General features: G+C 41.8%; 4 protein-coding genes across 5 annotated transcripts; 2 read left to right on the top strand and 2 right to left on the bottom strand.

Annotated features, from left to right (window-relative positions):
• Positions 1-3616: 3616 nt before the first annotated feature.
• LOC133923669 (uncharacterized) lies at positions 3617-4216 on the top strand. The gene has a single exon (XM_062368957.1). The coding sequence runs from the start codon at positions 3699-3701 to the stop codon at positions 3996-3998; it is 300 nt and encodes a 99-aa protein (XP_062224941.1). The 5' UTR covers positions 3617-3698; the 3' UTR covers positions 3999-4216.
• Positions 4217-8282: 4066 nt separating this feature from the next.
• Positions 8283-8803, bottom strand: LOC133925068 (uncharacterized). The gene has a single exon (XM_062370890.1). It carries the CDS (start codon positions 8710-8712, stop codon positions 8431-8433), a length of 282 nt encoding a protein of 93 aa, XP_062226874.1. The 5' UTR covers positions 8713-8803; the 3' UTR covers positions 8283-8430.
• A 515-nt stretch (positions 8804-9318) lies between these two features.
• Positions 9319-15117, bottom strand: LOC133925065 (diacylglycerol kinase 1-like). 2 transcript variants are annotated; one of them, XM_062370889.1, is made up of 13 exons: positions 14907-15117; positions 12914-13136; positions 12678-12800; positions 12463-12591; positions 11918-12003; positions 11602-11722; positions 11387-11435; positions 11035-11117; positions 10839-10906; positions 10505-10582; positions 10227-10314; positions 10005-10121; positions 9319-9928 (listed from the first exon to the last, which is right to left on the bottom strand). In XM_062370889.1, exons 2-13 carry the CDS (start codon positions 13133-13135, stop codon positions 9599-9601), a joined length of 1494 nt encoding a protein of 497 aa, XP_062226873.1. In that variant the 5' UTR covers position 13136; positions 14907-15117; the 3' UTR covers positions 9319-9598. The 2 variants fall into 2 exon arrangements, with proteins under 2 accessions (XP_062226873.1, XP_062226872.1); XM_062370888.1 differs by having other exon boundaries at positions 11599-11722; positions 14907-15116.
• A 1074-nt stretch (positions 15118-16191) lies between these two features.
• LOC133925064 (cysteine-rich receptor-like protein kinase 10) lies at positions 16192-18714 on the top strand. Its single transcript, XM_062370887.1, has 6 exons — positions 16192-16599; positions 16976-17148; positions 17265-17475; positions 17583-17820; positions 17942-18092; positions 18190-18714. The coding sequence occupies exons 1-6, from the start codon at positions 16548-16550 to the stop codon at positions 18475-18477; spliced, it is 1113 nt and encodes a 370-aa protein (XP_062226871.1). The 5' UTR covers positions 16192-16547; the 3' UTR covers positions 18478-18714.
• Positions 18715-18776: the final 62 nt, after the last annotated feature.

Raw genomic sequence — 18776 nt, 5'->3', positions numbered from 1 at the left:
CAGCCACAAAACCAAAACGAAAATCAAAACCGAAAACCGAAAAACTTGCAAACTTGCAAAAGAACCAAAAGAGGGAAACTAGAAGGAGGAGAATGCAAATATGTGTAAAAACATAAACTTTATTACTCAAAGAGGTCAGCCCTCTTTTAGACGAATTACAAATATTTATCTCTCAAAACTCTCACGTATTAGATAGGCTAAGTACTCATTATCCTCTCATCTAAAACTCTAGCTCTAAGTTCTCAAATGGATGGCACAAAGGGGTGAAGTGGGTGTTTCAAACTCTCTCATAACCCTACGCCTCTATTTATTGGTCTAGAAAATTTGACCCTTAAGTTTTCTAGCTTTTTTCCAAAATACCACTACCTTGTAATACACTCCTACCTACCATCGAGGATATTTTGATCCATTTTCTTCTCAATTCATTGGACGGTTGTGGTGCCTTCACGACTTAGCTTTGCCTCGATACAAGCTTTGCGATGATGTTACGTACTCCTCCAGTCCTCCCACGGTTTTGAGGTCAAACCATGAAAACACCTACACGATTCTCAAAGCGTGACTCGCAACCTTACTTACACCTTAAGCAAACGCTTCGATGTTGACTCGTGTACTCCTTCATGTGATTCTGACCGCCGGTAAGTCTTTCCCACTCCTAATCCCTCGGGCCGTCTTGTCACTTGCACTGGCACTCCCTTCGCTTGACTATATCAACACGCCATCTCCATCCCCCTTCCATGCTTTGCTTGACCTCCATATGTTCAGCTAGAATCACCCTTGACTTCGCCCGGCCTCCTTAATCGTCTAGCACTAAGCACTCTGTTTGACCTCAATCATCATATCGTCGACCGCTAAGTTGCATCCATCACCTACACACCATGAGACAAGTAACACATATCTTCAACTTCAATTATAGTCAGTCCATAATCAATATGCTCAAAAGAAATCCCAAATCAATTCAAATCACATCAAAGCTCATGCAAAACTGAAGATCATCAAGCCAAATAAATACCAATATCAATCACTCATCACAAGTAAACCAAGATACATTTTAACTTAATTTCTCAAGTACGTACTGGATACGGCTCTGGACGCTTCTCCAGAAAAAGGAACATCGGGACCGAATGAGAGAGGCAAGTCGTCGTTTGGGGACCACTGCGATGGACATCTTTGCCAAGTTTGAGTGACGGTTTAGTAATAGATTGAATATTTGAGGTGAACATGTATGTTGGTTTATTTCTCTTTCTGTGTTTTGGTCAATTGGCTCATGGGCGGGCGGAGCCTTTGCCTGAGCATTCACATTTGTAATAATGAGCGGTTGTATACATCGTTGGAGTAGAGATCAGGACACTTTCATTTACTTAATGAAATAAACTCCCTTAATCTAAAAAAGAGAGGAATTTTAACAATTTCTTCATAGGGGAAATTGCTTGGATGGGGAAAATTGCTAGTTTGGGCCTAAGATTTTCCCGGTAATTTATAAAGATTAGGAATACGGAGAAACTAAGTTGATATGTGCCTTAATTTATATGTGATGAGTGATTTATAAAATTGTGGATTTAGAATTGTATGAAGATGTTTATGTATTGTATTAAGATCATGACTAACCAAAGTTACAGAGCAAAATAGAATTGGTGTTATTGTCTCGGAGCCAGGAAAATTTACACTTGCCGGATGATCTAGCGCTGGAAAATTTATACACGCCGGATGGTCCGACACTCAGGAAGATTTCACGCCGAAGGATTTTGACTCAGAAGAGAAAATTCATTGTAACACTGGATGATCTGGCGACAGTCAACAGTACAAGCCAGACTAATTTTTCAAAGAGGTTGTAAATGGCTTATCTGGTGAGGATGTATATGACGGATGCTTCATTAGAGTATTTGTTCTAGAGATGTTACAAAATGACTTGTTTGGTGAGTTGCACTCACCGGATGGTCCGACGATGGAAAAGTGTACGCCAGATGCTTCGCTGAAGGATTTTTCAGTAGTTTTAAGTGGAGTCAGAATTACAAGCGTCGGATGGTTCGATGATCAGAGGGCAATACATGTCGGATCATCCGACGTTCATGATTTTTCTGTGATGTGTTCTTCAATAGAAAATTTGATTTTGACTGATCTATGATGGAGTTAGAGATACGTTTGTGCTTATCTTATGATGTGTAGATGATAGATGCAATTTGGTAGTCGATGGTGGGATGATCGGGGCTAAGTGGGGTGCTTGACAAAGTCATGCGAAAGGGATGCTAGTGTAGGTGACAAGACGACCCGAGTGATCGAGAGCATAAGAGACTTGACTACGGTCAAGATCGCAAGATGGAGTATACACATCGACATCAGATCGCTTGCTTAAGGTGTAAGCAAGTGGCGATGAGTCACGCTTTGAGAAGCGTGCAAGGCGGTTTCGCGATTTGACCTTAAAATCGTGGAAGGATAGAGTGCACGTAGTATCATCGTGAAGCTTGCGTCGAGACGAAGTTAGTCATGAAGGCGTCACGACCGTCCGATGGACGAGGAAAAAGATTGATGAAAATACCCTATGTGATAGGTAGGATTGTATTGGAAAAGATGAGCATTTTGTGAACAATTTAGTAAACTTAGGGGTTAAAAAACCTAGGCTATAAATAGAGGGGAGGATTGGTTGAGCCATTCTAATCAGTCATTTGAGAGTTATGTGATAGAGTTTTAGGAGAGAAAAGGAGGATTGCTTAGCCTATATATTAGGTGAGGGCTTTTTTATTGCAAAATACTTTGTAATCTGTCAAAGATATAGATGTCTTTTGCAAGCAATGAAGATCATGTTACCTTTTATGTTTATGTTCATCTCCTTATAGTTTCTCTCTATGACTCCCTTATTTTCATTGCAATTTTCATTTTGGTTAGAGAGCAATTTTTCACCATATTGAAGTGATTTTTTTAAGGTATAAGATTCATATTTAGAATTGATTTTGAATTCACTTATCTTTAAATCATCAATTTGAAGAGTTTCTTCACCCGATGACTATCTTCTTGGATTTAAGTGTTTGTTTCTCAAATTGTAAGCTTTTGTATGTGATTATGTATAGATTGGTTTCAATTGAACATAGTATTCAATTCCATCTATAAGAGTCAGCTTCTCAGATGATTTTTTGATACAATGTGTTTCTTGAATGTATGCTTTCGTATATTGTTTTAAGGCGTGCTACGTAAAAGGTTAAGAAAAAAACATTCAAAAATTTAGTAAAACATCTATTTACCTTTATCTGGTCGTTATTTTGAGTTCTGTCCATGCTGAGAATTGGAGCTAATGTATTGGGCAAAATTACAGATCGGCCAGGCGTCATTTGATCATTTGCTCGAAACGGCCTCGGTGCCTGGGTCTGACACGGCTGAAAAAAAGGCAAGCCAAAACTCACGGCAAGTAGCACACTGACAGGTGACAACATAAGCAGAACGCTGCAATTTCCAGCAACCGGTTAAACTTCGGCGTCCGCGCGCGGCTTCAGCCGCGCAATCTGCACCCGGTTTTCGGGAGCTCCCCACTGATTTCCACCCGCGCGCGAGCCCAAACCACGCGCGCGTATGTGCTCGGCAGCGACTGGCCGCGGCCCGACCCCTCACCGTATAAAAGCAACTGGCCGCTCAGCAACGTTTCCCAGCCGCGAACACACGACCAAACCAAGCAGTGGAGCACATCCAGTCATCGATACAAGTGGATATATATGGCGAGCGGCAGCGGGAAGGCGAAGGCGTTGTCGTGGGCGGCGGCGATGAGCGTGGGCACGGTGGAGGCGCTCAAGGACCAGGGCGGCCTGTGCCGCTGGAACTACGCGTTCCGGTCGGCCCAGCACCGCGCGAGAGGCGCGGCAGCGGCCGGGAACGGCTCCAGCTGCGGTAGGAGCAACGCGCACGCGCTGCCTTCCTCCGGTGGCGCCGCGGCGGTGGCGAGGAGGAAGGCGAAGCAGCAGGAGGAGGAGCTCTGGACAGTCATGTACCTCAGCAACTGGGGACCCAACAACTAGCTAGCCGATGATCAGATAGATTAGGTGTTAAACTTTAATCGCTTGTTTTTTGTACGACCAGTTTCACAGTTTGTGTGGGCGGATGAATCATCCAGTATGTATGGATGAGCATGTGTACGCCAGAAAGTTGACCACTCCATGTGCAGGAGCTTTTGTATATAAAAATAGTTTAACCATCTTAGTAAAAATATTTTCTAGCATAGGTAAAAATAACTTGACCTTGATGAGCCCTACAAATCAATGTGTCACCTTAAACTAGCTAACCTGTTCAAGTATTTACTCCAAGCTCATGTTAGTGTTATGTACATGCATAGCCTTATGACGATCCGTTCTAATTGACAATGTGGTGCAGAAAAACACGAAATTCCCAATTCGTGGCCATGCGCTTTCTTGAACTAGCGAGTGACCCGGTGATGAATCTTCAGGGGATGATACCCGGTTGCATTCGTTGAGGTATCATCACCACTCAGACCCGGCAATCTCTCATTGTCCCCCAACCGACCCACGCTCTCATTTTCACCTCCCTCTTGCACCACTAGTTCCCTTCCACTACCATTTCTACTCATTTCTAGTCTCGTTTCTGTTCCTACTCTCCTCACTTAACCTCTTGACTGTCTCTCTTATCTACTCGCCTTCCTCTTCCCTAAACCTCTTAGCTCTTACTTGCCGATGCTCCACCACCACCACCTTCCAATTAGGAGGCTAGGATCGATCCTGAGTGGGAGGAGTTGCTGGTCTAAGTGGTGATGATATCTCAACAATCGTGAGCGGCAATAATGTCAAAAACCGCCGTCAGCAAAATGGGAAACCAAGTAAAAAGCCCTAGTTCAAAGCTAAAAAAAAATCTCAACAAGAACTCCTCAATATACCTTTTTAAATTAAAATCCCCGGTTTTTTAAAACGTCGAGTCCGTTTCTAAAATTTGACAATATGAAATTTTGAGTTATTAATGGTGATTTTTTTATAGTTAGAAGCCCAAATTACAATTTATCTAACAGAAAATTTGAAATTTCCAAATCCAAATCCAAATCGATAGTTTGATTCACGATTTTGAAAGTTATAAGTCCCAATTTGAAAGCTTCATATGTTTTTTAATAAATGTTTTCAAGTTTTGATTAGGAATTTCTCTCTTTGGTTGCATCCGGTGAAAGCGCAGCAGCAGCAGTTTGCTGTCTTCAGCAGCAACAGCAGTATGCGGTCTTCTGCTGTTCACTGACAGCACTGTGCACCACCTTGTTCTAATCCATCCCTGGTCAAATCCAGTTCACTCATTGGATGCAAATTTGACAAGATAACCTGAAAAGTCCCTATCTACCACCATGCACCCACCACATTTCTGACCTGTGTGCTGAAAACTGCAAGCGGCACCGCGGCAGAAAGAAGCAAACCTAGCATACATCAGTGCCGTCACACTGACTCTAGCACGTCCAATACGATAACCCTGAGATGTCCCGATCCTTCTCCCCTACGAGATTCCTCCCACAAGTTGTATGCATGCACCAAGCACCAATTCATTTTGTTCTCATGCCGGCAAATTGCACAGGCCACTAGTCACTCAGAGTCCGGCCGGTTACAGGAGTTGTTGTCCGATGGTCACGGTCACGAACCGTCTGCAAATCGTCCCACGTATTTGCGCACACCGGAGCAAAAAGATGTGGACTGAAACTGCGTGCAGAGCCGCTCAGCGATCTGACGGTTTTGGAGCCCAAGAGCACCATGTTCTCCTTGCATATATATATAACCACCAGCCTGCCGTCTTCCATCACGCACAGTTCGGAGTAGCAGCGAGTTTCAGCGGTAAGCATCGATGAGCCTGAGGTACGCGAGTAGGATGTTGTTACGAGCGGCGCAGGCCATGAGGGTCAGGCAGCCGGCGGCTATGCCGATGCCTGGCGCCGTGAAGCCGTCGACGGCAGGAGCGGCTCAGCGTTCGCAGGGCGGGCAGGTCTCTGGCGGCGGGGGTGGTCTGACCGGTGTGTCCGCGGAGAAGGCGATCGCGGTGGAGAAGTCGAGGAGGATGAGGGCGGCGGAGAAGGCCGAGAACGTGACGCACCTCGTGTGCTGGGGACCCAATTAGGCTGTGTGTTTTTTCTGCAGTTTTGGCACCAATCTGAGCAGAGAGACGTGTCATAGATTTGCATGTGTGTTCAATTTCACTATGTAAATCGAGAGATGTAAAATTGTCACAGTAACGACTAACTTTTTGCACGGTGCTCAAGCTCTACGTTACCTGTGACACTCTGCCTTGCTGAACTGAAAAGTGGAGATCCATGAACACGGGTGAGCCTGCTCTGCTGCCTCAGTAAATTTTTTTTGCGCACTGCAATTTCAGAGTAGAGACCCTCGCGTTGACCATTTACAAGACCGCCATTCTTGTTCACAGGATTACACGCAACCTTAAGATTCACTTTTGCAGAACCACTTGGTTTAGACCATGTTATCCACGGATGAAAGGGTGCAGTCATACTGCAATCTTCACATGAACAGAGAAGGCCATGCACGACCTCAACAAAAAGACCACTGCGAATAGTACGCATCCACCTGGAAAACATCAATAGATCAACAGCACAACCTGTAGGACCGAAAATAATGATTAGAGGAGGTTGAATAAACGTTTCAACAATTTATTTTTGAAATAGATAATATTCTTTTATTTTATTACTTAACACATCTTAAAAATAAAATACAATATAAAATATAAAAACACAGCAGAAATACAGAGCTCAACCTGAAAGATCCGTCTAGAACAGAAAACAAACTTAAAAAAATTCAAAAACTAAACTTGAAGATCTAATCAAAAGTGAATCTTATGGTTGGAATGGAACACTAGGTTACATAGTAAACCAATCCATAACTCATCCCAACATAAAGTTTAGAACGCTAACACTAAGCTCTCAAATAAGTAACACAATAGTCTCAAGTGACTGGTTCATCATTTCTCATAATCCTACCCCTCTATTTATATGCCTAGAAAATTTGATCATCAAGTTTTATAACTTTTTTTTTAAAATACTCCTCTTTTGTAGTGCACTCCTACCTACCATCGAAGATATTCTAGTTCATTTTCTTCTTCATTTATTAGACGGTCGTGACTGCTTTACAACTTAGTTTTGCCTCGACGTAAGTTTCACGATGGTGCCATGTATTCCTCTAGTCCTCTTATGGTTTTAAGGCCAAATCGTGAAACTCTAACACGCTTCTCAAAGCATGATTAGTCGTCACTTGTTTCCTCATGAAGTAAGCGCTCCGACGACGACGCGTGTCTTCCATCTTGCGAACTTGACCGTTGGCAAATCTCTCCTGCTCCTGATCTCTCGAACCGTCTTGTCACTTGCACCGTTATTCCCTTTGCTAGACTTTGTCAACATATCATCCTTATTCTTCGTTTCATATTTTGCTTAACCTTCATGTGTACAATTAGGATCAATCTTGACTTCTCCCGACCCTCTTAGATCGTTCGATACCAAGCACCCACTTGGCTCCGATCATTCGCCGTCGACCGTCAAGTTGTATCCGTCACCTGCACACCTTAAAACAAACAAATACATTTCTTCATACTCCAAAACATCTCTAGGTTAGTATAAAATTAAAAACTTCAACTCAGAGCACATCCTACAGAAAACGTGAACGTCGAATGTTCTGGTGTGTTCTGCTCTTGAACAACAGAACATCCGGTGAGTGTAACACTATCTATTCCAGATTTTTTTTCTCTCTATAAAAAAAGGTCTGGTATAAATTTCTGATGATCTTATGTTCATCACCGGATAATTTGGTATGTGCTAATCCACCGAATCACCCTCTTGCAATTTCTCTGTAACAAAAGGTTCGATATATCCTCTGGTGTTTACAATTACAACACTGGACTATCCAACATAAATAATCAAACTTGGCATTAAAATCTCTCTCTACAGAAAATATTTCTCAATGTCCATCTCCAGACTGCTTTTATTTCTGTTTTAGTATTAAAAAAAAATGCTCCGATAATATCTATTGGTGTAGCCACCACAACCACCAAACCTTCCGGTGCATTTATTTTCAATTTGATCCAAAATATATACTGCCCACGTCAAAACTTCCAATGAACACAAAAATATCCGATGTTTGCATTAAAACTTTTAGTGTGTATAATTTTTCTACGTACAAATAAGAATTCATCAATTCAAAACACAGCTAACTCGAGATAGATAAAAACAGAAACAACATCCACATTTTTACATCTTCTGTTGTTAACGACTCATGACATACAAATTAAGATATTTCTGCACTTAGTTTCTTATAACCTCGTACCAAGAATCATCAGTATCCTTATGTTCATATATATAGATCATACACATTTTTACATCTTCTCTTGACCTCCAAACACAAACTTGCACAAGACTAAGCATGCAAGACATCTTCAAACCAACTATTACATCGCGCGCACATGTTAATTCTAGGTGTTAGGGCCCCAGACGGAGAGGAACATGACTGTGCGGAGCGCCTGCTCCGCCCGCTTCCGCTTCTCCTCCTCCGCCTTCCTCCTCGCCGCCGCCACAGCGCTCACCCTGCTCGAGTCCACCGACCCGGCCGCCGGCGCCCTGCTCCTCGCCATCGAGGAGGAGGACGACGACGAAGCTGACTGCGCCTTGTCCTTGACCGACCTCGCTGTGCTACTGCTCTCCCGCACGGCCTGCGCCGCCCGCGCGCCCACACGGCTCATGTACCTCAGGCTCATCGCTTGCGCTTGCTTGCTCTCACACGAAATCACCGAACTCTTCTCGCCTTTTCTTCTTGGTCTGTGTATGGACGGAATAGGAAGCGGCGCGGGGTTTTATATAGTAGAAGAGGCAGAGGAGAGGAAGGCGGCGCCGCCGCTAGGCCGTGTGGCTGTCTCTGTTTCTGGTGGGCGCGCGCGGGACGTGGTTTTGCTTAAACCGGTAAGGTTCTGTGAAATGACGGGCGTTAGCTGCGGATGTAGACTAGTCTGGAAGCTGCGATTTGCTGTCGCTTATCTTTATCCTCAAGTCCGATGTCAGCTGCGACGCGTTCTGCCTGAACACGGCTTGGACTAATTACCTGGTCGAGAATTGTTGCTCGCCAATATATTTCTGACTGAACACGGTATCTGAAATCAGGCCTGCCCGTAGATTTCTTACGCTTGGGAAAGGGAACCACAATTCGTTCTCTTGCTTTCCACGACGGAAAGCGTTTCGTAGTGAGATAATTCTGGATTCTGAAGTAAAAGTCCATTGGTAATTGTGTTAGGACCATCATTTTTTTTGTGGAGAATAGATATGCTTAGGAGTTAGGACGAGAAACATATGCAGATGTGCTTCCGGGAAGAGAAAAGAAATGAACAGTTGCATTGCGCGGGGCACACCGAAATTTGCAGTTAGTACAATAGACGGTCTACACATGGCTGTTAAACTTGAAATTTTACAGCATATTAGAGAAAGCATAATTGGGCAGTAGTACCAATAGCAGTAGCGAACATGCTGAAATGAATCTGAACTGAAAAAAGAAAGGCAGTATCACTAACAGCAGTAGTGAACATTCTGAAATGAATCTGAACTCCGAATCACATGGACAACTCGCAAGAACGCAGAAGCAGCTGGACTAACTCAACTAAGATGCGCGATATCGACCTCGTCGGGGATCTTGAAGGTAGCCGCTGCCCCAAACTTCTTCCTCCCATCCTCCCACTCATCTTCGTCCTCCAAGCTGTTGCTGTCGTCGTCGTCGTCGTGGGGGTGGCACGGAGAGGAGGGGTCATTGATGCTCTTCGAATTGCACGGGTCATTGGCCAGCATGGCCACCTGGCGAAGGTGAGAGATCTCGACGACGACAGTGCCATCCTCCTTGGGAAGAGGCTGCTTCCATGGTTCCCCATCAATCCTCATGAATGTGTGCTCGGCGGCTCCTTTATGGAACTCGAAACGGATTCGGTGGGCCTGAAAGTAAATTCCCGTCGAAATCGTGAATTTCAGTTCAGTGTACCATACGTTGATAGGGCAGAGGAGTACTCACCTGTGCTAGACGAGTTCCATGGCCATTAGGAGCCAGCAAGACGAGCCCGTGCCAAGCATCACGGAAGCCCACAACCTCGATAAGGCTATCATCAACATAAGGTGGAGTCAGGTCTCTCTGCATATTGCCATGAGAACTTGTGAATCTCTGCCCATAGTAGGCCATAGTAGGCCATAAGTACAACAATGGACTCTGTAACAGGTTTAAAGAAGGCAAACTCACGTCTTGTACTTTCCGCGTGCCAGGTGTTCCCCAAGGATTCAATCCTCCCGAGAAACTTGGCAAGTTGAGGCAGACAATTGATCGAATGCTGAAACAAGAAGGGCAATGTCTGTCAATTTTCAACATGGTTTGTAGTTTCATTTGGTACCAATACCCTCCTCAAGTAGAAGATTAGGTGGCAAGTGGATTTGGAAGCAGCAGGGACTTGAGATGTACAAAATGAAAACTGATTGTGCACGGATACTGCTGATAGTGCAAAGGCAACAAGGATATATTACCTGCGAGGAATCTTAAGCTCTTCCCACTGCCTACCAGGTCTTTTCATGATCTTCACCTTTGCAAGTTGAGCAATGTTCCTGAAAGTGGAAGTTCTATAGGTCATATGCACATCTGAGGTCAAGGAATACAACTCTTAAAGCTGATGGTGCAGTTCTAGGAGTTCCATCTACAGAACTAAGATGGTACACTGAACATGCTGATAGTGAAAAAGGATAATATGTCCAGGATCAGAAGCATTATAGCTGCTAAGATGGTACACTGAACATGCTGATAGTGAAAAAGGATAATATGTCCAGGATCAGAAGCATTATAGCTGCATTAGTGACAAAGTACCTTGAAGAAGGATGAATTAGAGACGCAGCAAACCATCCTTGTTTAAGTCCAAGCTTAGCATATGTACCCTGCATCAAAGAAATGCATTGCAGGAATCATCAAACATCAAGCAGATGGGGATCGAACCATGAATAGCCAATTGAAAAAAAATGATAATTTTTTCCTTCAGAACAAACAGAAAAAAAAGCAAAATTACCTGATTTATTAGCTGATTTTTGAACTTATCTGGATTTCTCTTTCTTTCAGAGTGAAATTCATAGGATACTTGTGCATCCATTCCTGCATTATGTTTAAGTTATGTGGTCAAGCTTGTTAACATTATACATTATTAAAATCAGGATATGCTTAAGGATTTACAAGACAATATCAAGATTTTGGACACTGGGACATCACAATTCCCAATTATTTTAATGACTTAAGTTCTGATGTATAATTCCTGATTAGCAATGGTGAAAGTTTGCATCTACCACCAAACAGTCTTGATAAAAAATGTTTATGGTTTAAAATGGTGGATAGTGTTTATCTAAAATAAACAGGGGAATTCTTACCCATACTAAAGTAATTCCAGAATCCTCCACGGAATGTGTGGTAGCCCTCCTAGAAAAACAAAAACAAAAAATGAATAAGTAAAATCGCGACATATCCGGATTTTGGTCTATACATGTCACTCAAAACTAGAAAGTGATTATCAGTGTCTACCTTTGCCTTAGTAATCAAAAGAACTAACTAAAGATGGTAGCAGCTGAAAGATATTTCATACCACATTGAGAGAGTCACAGCCTGATACACGGTGGAATGCATGCAATGAATGTGGCAGATCCAAGGGAGCAATAGGATCACATGGGCCTTCCTGTGGAATTCGCATCCTCATGATGATATGCCAACTGAAACAGAAAAATGCATGTAAATTGAGTGTTTTCTTTTGTAGGCTGAAGAGGACATGTTCTAGTCATGCTTTAAATGAGTGGAGCAACAATAAAGAAGAACATAAAATACTTTATTGAATGAGATACTTTATTTTCACAAGCATGGTATAGACAAAAGCAAAGCTAATACTATCTTTATACGTGCACCAGTACCTATCAATATTCATTTCTCTGGCTCTTTTTACTTGCCCCAAGAATGATTTCACTGCTGCTTGGTCCGTAGGTGGATTCTTCTTTCCCTGCAGTAAAGTAAAATTTAATATTGTTTACGAAAAAGTAAAGCTTAATATAAAGACCTAATTCCGAGGTCCATTCACAAGCAAAGGTATACAAAATCATGTGCACGGTATGCACTGGGGAAAAGGAACATGAACGTAGAACTGGCAAAATTACATCGGAACATCATTTTACCAAGTTACTAACATATTTCAAAATATTCTACATCAGAACAGAATAAAAAGTTATGTTCCTTCATAGGTTCTGATGCCCAGGTACACCAATTTTTATTTTTTTCTGTAAGGAAAGAGACTAGGATTATAGCAGCCTCAACAGGTAGAGAGCATGTACTGACCTGCATAGTCCTTCATTTGTACATAACACATGCTTTTTTGAAGCGCATGAAGCATAAAGTACATAGAGAGGTATTCACCACACATTAATAAAATGTATGTTCAAAATAACAACAGCCATTTGCTTACCCATCCAAATGAGAAAGGAAGGTTGTTTCCAGTCCCCAGAGGCACAGTAGCAACAGGAGGCGGCTGTGAAAGCTTAAGGTCACTAACTACTCCAAGCAGCCAACTTGCTGTGCCATCACCGCCAGCGACCTATTTCAAAGCTCCTTGATCAATACAAGGACATATCCAACAGGAAATTCTTTTTGTATGCACAACTTTAGAAGTAGGTTACACACAATTAGTCTTAAGCTCTTCTGGATTTGGATAGCAAGAATGTCACCGTTGGACTTGAGCTTCTCGAAGTTGCTGTATAATCTGTGCAGAACCTTATCAGGAGCCTCTTCTGAGAGATCAAAAACCTATGAAAAATAGAATAGCTCCAACAATGAGAACAAGGTTTAAAGTGCTACTATAGCACAACAGAAAGCACATTTTCAGTATTGCAGCTTTTCCAAATTGCTAGCCTATTTACCTGTGCTTCATTGAGAAGTTCACGGTACGTTTTGATCAGACTGCTTCCCAGTTGGCCACCACTTCTAGAGTTGATGAAGACCACCACAGGACAACATGGTGCATTATCAACAATGACTTGTTCAGTATCCGGCTTCAGTATGTAATCTGGGATGTAGTAGTCTGTCAGTGGCCCGCACGAGTTGGGGCAGGAACCATTAGTGCAAATTGTTTGTCTATCCATCCTGCAAAAGCATTTCCGTGAGTAATAATGGTTGAAAATGTTCGTTTATGCACTTTTCTAACGCCTCATCCACCAACCACTTTGCAAAGTGGGAACAGGAGAACTGGAAAATATTACTAAGTGCTGGAAGGTTGAAAAGACTTCTTAAACTATATGGTTTCCTCATAGCCAACCCCATTGCTTATTTAAAGTACCTCAATCATTCATAAATAAAAATATGCTATCCACAGTTTATAGGTGAACAGGAATTTATACTAGACGGACAGTACATCGCATTATGCCATTATCAACACCATAGAGAGCAGAGTTAAAAATAGAAATGCATGTCCTCGCTAAATCCTCTGCTGCTCTGCAACTGTTCTCCTCTAGACCAACTCGGCATCTTCACAATTCGCATTTAATATGCGCTTCGGTGTTAGCATCATATCATGGAACAAGAAACAAAAAGCAAGTTAAAAGATGACAATGCTGACAAATTGCGAAGCCCTTAGCAAATAAAAAAGGGAAAAATGCAAAAACCTCTCCAAAAGTCATTTGGATTTTGAATTTCTTCCCAAAAGTTGTTTTGTTGCAAAAAACACTCCAAAAATTTAACTTTGTTGAAAAAAACCCCCAAAAATTCAAAAAAATAAAAAAATCACAATTTTTTTTAAAAAAACTAGAGACAATTTTAAGACCTTATGTGAAATTTGCTTTCAAAAATAATATCTTTTGCATCATATTTCATGAAGATAAAGTTTGGAAAAAAAATTTGCAGCTTATTTATTAACTCGTGTTATTTTAACTTTGTCATGTCTACCATTATTTGTCCTACACAAATAATTGTTTAATTAAACTAATAAAAATAGTTTCACTAATTTTGAGTTGTTATGGATTAGTTATGAATTAATCTATCTGCAACACATTTAGTCAATCCTGCACGTTATAATAACTATTTTAAAATTTCATATATTTTTAGAAGACAGAGAATCATGTAAGAGAACTAAAAAATTTGTTTCACAATTTTTAGATTAGTAAATAATTAACTATGCATTTAACTCGAATTAATAAATGAGCGACACGTTTTTTTTCAAACTTACTCTCTATGAAATATGATGCAAATGATATTATTTTTGAAAAAAAAATTCACAAAATGTATTAGAATTGTTTCTAATTTTTTTAGATTTTTTGTGATTTTTAAAAAAAAATTGAGGTGTTTTTCAACAAAACGAAATATTTAGGAGATTTTTTACAATAAAAATAACTTTTAGTGGAAAGTCAAAATCCAAGTAACTTTTTAGGGAATTTTTTTTGCATTTTTCCAATAAAGAAAGTGGAACCTGTTGATTCTGTTCCCAATAAATAATAGTATTCTGTTCCCAATAAAAAATTCCGAAAGATGCATGAACGTAAAAAAAATCGCAAATCGCAATGCCACCAGTTTTTCTAGGTAAAACAAAACAATGCCACATTGTTCCCACAATGGAGAACGAATCTGACGGCATGGGAATGGAGCTGTGCGCAACGAAACAGAACTAGAGTCCCAATCCATGGACGGGAACCACGCTTCTTGGGCACATCGCCCATGCAATCAGGGCATGCGGGGAGAGACCGAGAGAGAGTCAATCACCGGAAAGCAGGCATCCAGGTCGGGATCTTGCAGCGACTAGCAAGATCTCCCGATTACTTGCAAGGAGATCATGATTGAAATACAGCGACGAAGAATAAGAAACTGCCAGGTAAGATCCCATGAAAAAAAGAGAGTAAGGATGCTCGGTTCCATGGATTTTACCTGCAATCTCTAAGGTTTGGGGCGTCCCTCGCGTTCTCCCATGTGGATTCGGCTCCCCAAGTCCTAGAATTCGGTGGCTGGTTTGGATGAGAAGATTAAATAGGGACAAGAGATGGTGGCGAGGACGATGAGGAAGCAGCGGAGAAAAAGAGAGCGACCTCCGTTGGAATTGATGCGTTTCATGGTGCTCGGCATTATTGTCCGGCTCCACTGAGCATGGCATCAGATCACGTGAGCATGACATCTGAACACTTGGGACTTTCCTCCCTTTCTTTTCTTCTGTGCTGGTTGACTTAGCAAGCTTTTCTCTTTTTTTTTCTTTTTTTTTTCTTTTTCCCTGCGTTGTTTAACTTACCAGGTTGAAGTTGTCTAAAAAAATTACCCAAGTTAAAGTTGATTTTAAAGCTGATTATGCTACGGGTTCGTTTGAAATGCAGGGATTTCACAGGGAATGTTATATTCGTTTTTAGGAGTTGAGAAAAGGAATTCACGAGTTGGAAACGGGGCCTAAAAGATTAATCATATAAGTAACATTGATACAAAATGCGAAAAAAATTTATATCCATTTTTAGGAGTTGAGATTTATAAGATCCTATTTTGCAAGGCTCCATATCTCAGTTTCACCTTAAATTTAATGTTTGTAAGTTAATATAAAGTGGTTTAAGTATCTATTTTTTAATATAGAATATAAACAAAATGACTCCAACATCTCCGGTGTATCCTCAGCTCTATTACTGAAGCTTGCGCTCTGCTAAATAAGCTCTAAATAGGTAAAATTAGTTTATCCATCGGATCACAGTTATCCGTCTAGGAGATCCAGCGGTTGAAATTCATAGTTGTCATACCATTAAACACAGTTAAAGCTAATAGATTATTTATTCAAAACATATAGTAGCATTCTTTACATTGAACCAAGAGTTTATTTTTTTACTTATCAGATCCATATGAAAAAAACACTTTGACGTGTAAACGGTAAGCACTGGGATTTAAAGCCTAATCGGTAGAGTCTATCACCACACCAAGAGTTTCTTTACCTGTGCAACTATGTTAAGCAGAGAAGATATTAGTAGGTGCCAACACAATACCCCTGCACGAGACACTAGCATTACCGGTTTGGCACAGGTCCGAAGCCCATCCACACAAATCCAAAGTCCAACGTCCGAGATAGCAGCAGCCATCCACTCTGTTGAACCAAAACATGAAGAAAACAAGCTACCACATGCATCAGACGCAGCGACCGCTCGCTTGGAAGCTCCGGACGCCGCGGAGGTGTGAAACCGAACGGATGTTCGCGCCTGGAGCTGCGACCGTTCCCTTCCTTCGACGCGAGCCTCCCGATTGGTTCGGCTGGCCCGTTTCGTCGTCTCCGCCTGCGATTCCGGGTCAGTTTCTCCTCGTTGACGACGCGGTGCGTCTGAAGTCCCGTGGACAGGTGCGCCGCGCGGCCGAACAGAGCAGGCGGCAGGGCACGCAGGGCGCCGTGACTGCGATTGTTCATCGAGGATCGAGATGCTTAGGCGCGTTGAACTCCGGGAGCCCGCCGCCTCCGAAGCTTATGTTGACCAAATGCTGCGGTTGAAAAAGCGAAAGCATAAAAGCCAGATCAGTTTAGTGTATTGGTACTAATTCCTGATTGGCATCATGCTTTTCTGCGTGTATGGTTGCCTGAAGAGGTTAATCGTAAATCAAATAGGTGATTTGATGTTTTCTTCTTCTTTCTTAAATTCCAATTTTCTACCTGTTTATCTTGTCTCGTGATCGTCTGCTCAGTCCAAATATTGTTTGAAGGATGTTCTGTCCAAAATTTAAAATGAATAGCCTTAAGTATGCTTATTTCCGTCATCTTCTTACATGGAATTGTATGATCAGATGCAACCTTTTGTATCAGCATAAATTGAAGTCAAGTTGTGCTGTCGTTCAGACTATGAAAATTCTAGGTTGATATTTGATATGATATTTCCGGTATCAGTGTGATTTCCATGGCAGCAGCTTTTGAGTTGTAACTGTATTTTTTCTGTTTGCATGAATAGCTATCGAGTAGGATTGTTGAACTTTTCACCAAACTGCAGGCAGAAGGAGAAGGCGAGGACCATTTCGGATTGCTGGCGAAGCTAGACCAACTGCAGCTTCAGTGAAAGGAGCAGTTCTGAGCTCACCATTAGTTGAATTCAGCACAGTCTGTTCAGCGACGAACAATTTTAACGACAAGCTTGGGGAAGGTGGATTTGGTCCAGTTTACAAGGTAGAATACTAGATTAATTCAAATATGGTCGAGAGTTCATTAATTCTTGCCATCTTGGTGACATAATGAAGTCAATAGCTGGATCATAATAGTTGGTATTTTGATGCTTTATCCAGGGGATACTACCCGATGGCCAAGAGATTGCTATTAAGAGGCTGTCTCAAAGATCAGAGCAGGGCTTGGAAGAGTTCAAGAATGAGGTGATCGTGCTATCCAAGCTGCAACATCGGAACTTAGTTAGGCTTTTCGGTTGTTGTGTTCATGGAGAAGAGAAGATGTTGCTGTATGAATACATGCCTAACAAGAGTCTTGACTCATTTATTTTCAGTAAGTTTCAATTTGTTCTTGCAAATCTAACTATATGAATATGTTAATCAGTAAACCAGTAACTGAATTTTCTAGTAACATTTGATGCTTTTATGCAAATTTATTAGATGAAAATAAGGGACTTCTATTAGGTTGGAAATTGCGAGAGAAGATTATTCAGGGAATTGGAAGAGGGTTACTGTACCTTCATCAGGACTCCAGTCTGAAAATTATCCATCGGGATCTCAAAGCAAGCAACATTCTGCTAGATGATGATTTCAACCCCAAGATATCTGACTTTGGCATGGCTAGAATTTTCAGTATACATCAGCTTCAAGACCTTACTCATCGAATTGTTGGAACCTAGTAAGGCTCCTTTTCTTATTTTGGACTAACTGCATCTTCAATGATCCTACAAACTAATTCCCTTGCTAGTTGTTTATGTGACCTGGCAGGAAGCTAACGTGCTAGAATCTGTGGAACGCAGTGGTTACATCTCCCCGGAGTACGCAATGGAGGGTAAATTCTCCGAGAAATCTGACGTCTTCAGTTTTGGTGTGTTGATCCTAGAGATTGTGAGTGGCCGGAAGAACAGCTCTTTTGTCGATGATGAATGGTCGATGAACCTCTTGGGCTATGTAAGATGGCACTATCTTCTCCACCTTTATTCTTGCCAAAAAACATGCCGATAATCATGAATTTCATGCCATGTCTTATTCACAACATCCGTTTCAGGCATGGACCCTGCGGAAGGAGGGCAGTGTCTCGGAGCTTATTGATCCACTGATGGGTACCACATACACTTACGACGAAGTCTGCAGATGCATTCAGGTGGGCCTCCTGTGCGTGCAGGAGTTACCAGCTGACAGGCCAACCATGTCCCTAGTGCTCAGGATGCTCAATGGTGATGTTACAATTCCTTCTCCGAAGCAAGCTGCATTTTTCGTTGGAAGAGTTCCCGTGGATGACAACGATACTGGATCAGGTAATCAGTTAACGAATACAGATCTTCACGGCAGGTAGTCTCAGCCTGCTGAAGCTTCATGCTATCTATTCTACAGGCCCGTACATTGGATTGCCAAATCTGTTGTGCCATTATTTTTACTTCCTATTATTAAATAAGTATGGGATACACAGTGCAAGGGCTGTTACTTCCGGTATATATTTACTTGTAAATTGTGAACTGTTTGTGTATTTGGGAGTTTTGATTGTATATACATGTGTAAATGTTTTCAGTCACATAAGTTTCTTGTTATTCGATGTCTTGTTTTTTTTTTGCCCCAGTGGATACATTCCAGTTAACTGCTCTGCTTTGATCTTTC

This window comes from Phragmites australis, chromosome 7 (genome assembly GCF_958298935.1).
Source record: "Phragmites australis chromosome 7, lpPhrAust1.1, whole genome shotgun sequence".
Lineage (NCBI taxonomy): Eukaryota > Viridiplantae > Streptophyta > Magnoliopsida > Poales > Poaceae > Phragmites > Phragmites australis.
The sequence above is the reverse complement of the archived record's forward strand: the minus strand, read 5'-3'. Positions and strand labels throughout refer to the sequence as shown.

Bases quoted from the DNA above. Each gene is read 5' to 3' on its own strand.
- LOC133923669 (XM_062368957.1), top strand. From the start codon at position 3,699: ATGGCGAGCGGCAGCGGGAAGGCGAAGGCGTTGTCGTGGGCGGCGGCG.
- LOC133925068 (XM_062370890.1), bottom strand. From the start codon at position 8,712: ATGAGCCTGAGGTACATGAGCCGTGTGGGCGCGCGGGCGGCGCAGGCC.
- LOC133925065 (XM_062370888.1), bottom strand. From the start codon at position 13,135: ATGGATAGACAAACAATTTGCACTAATGGTTCCTGCCCCAACTCGTGC. The intron at 12,004-12,462 runs GTAAGCAAATGG...ACTTTACTGCAG, and splicing joins TTCCTTTCTCATTTGGATGG to GGAAAGAAGAATCCACCTAC. The intron at 10,583-10,838 runs GTACTTTGTCAC...TTCCACTTTCAG, and splicing joins CTAATTCATCCTTCTTCAAG to GAACATTGCTCAACTTGCAA.
- LOC133925064 (XM_062370887.1), top strand. From the start codon at position 16,548: ATGCTTTTCTGCGTGTATGGTTGCCTGAAGAGGTTAATCGTAAATCAA. The intron at 16,600-16,975 runs GTGATTTGATGT...ACCAAACTGCAG, and splicing joins GTTAATCGTAAATCAAATAG to GCAGAAGGAGAAGGCGAGGA. The intron at 18,093-18,189 runs GTAAGATGGCAC...CATCCGTTTCAG, and splicing joins CGATGAACCTCTTGGGCTAT to GCATGGACCCTGCGGAAGGA.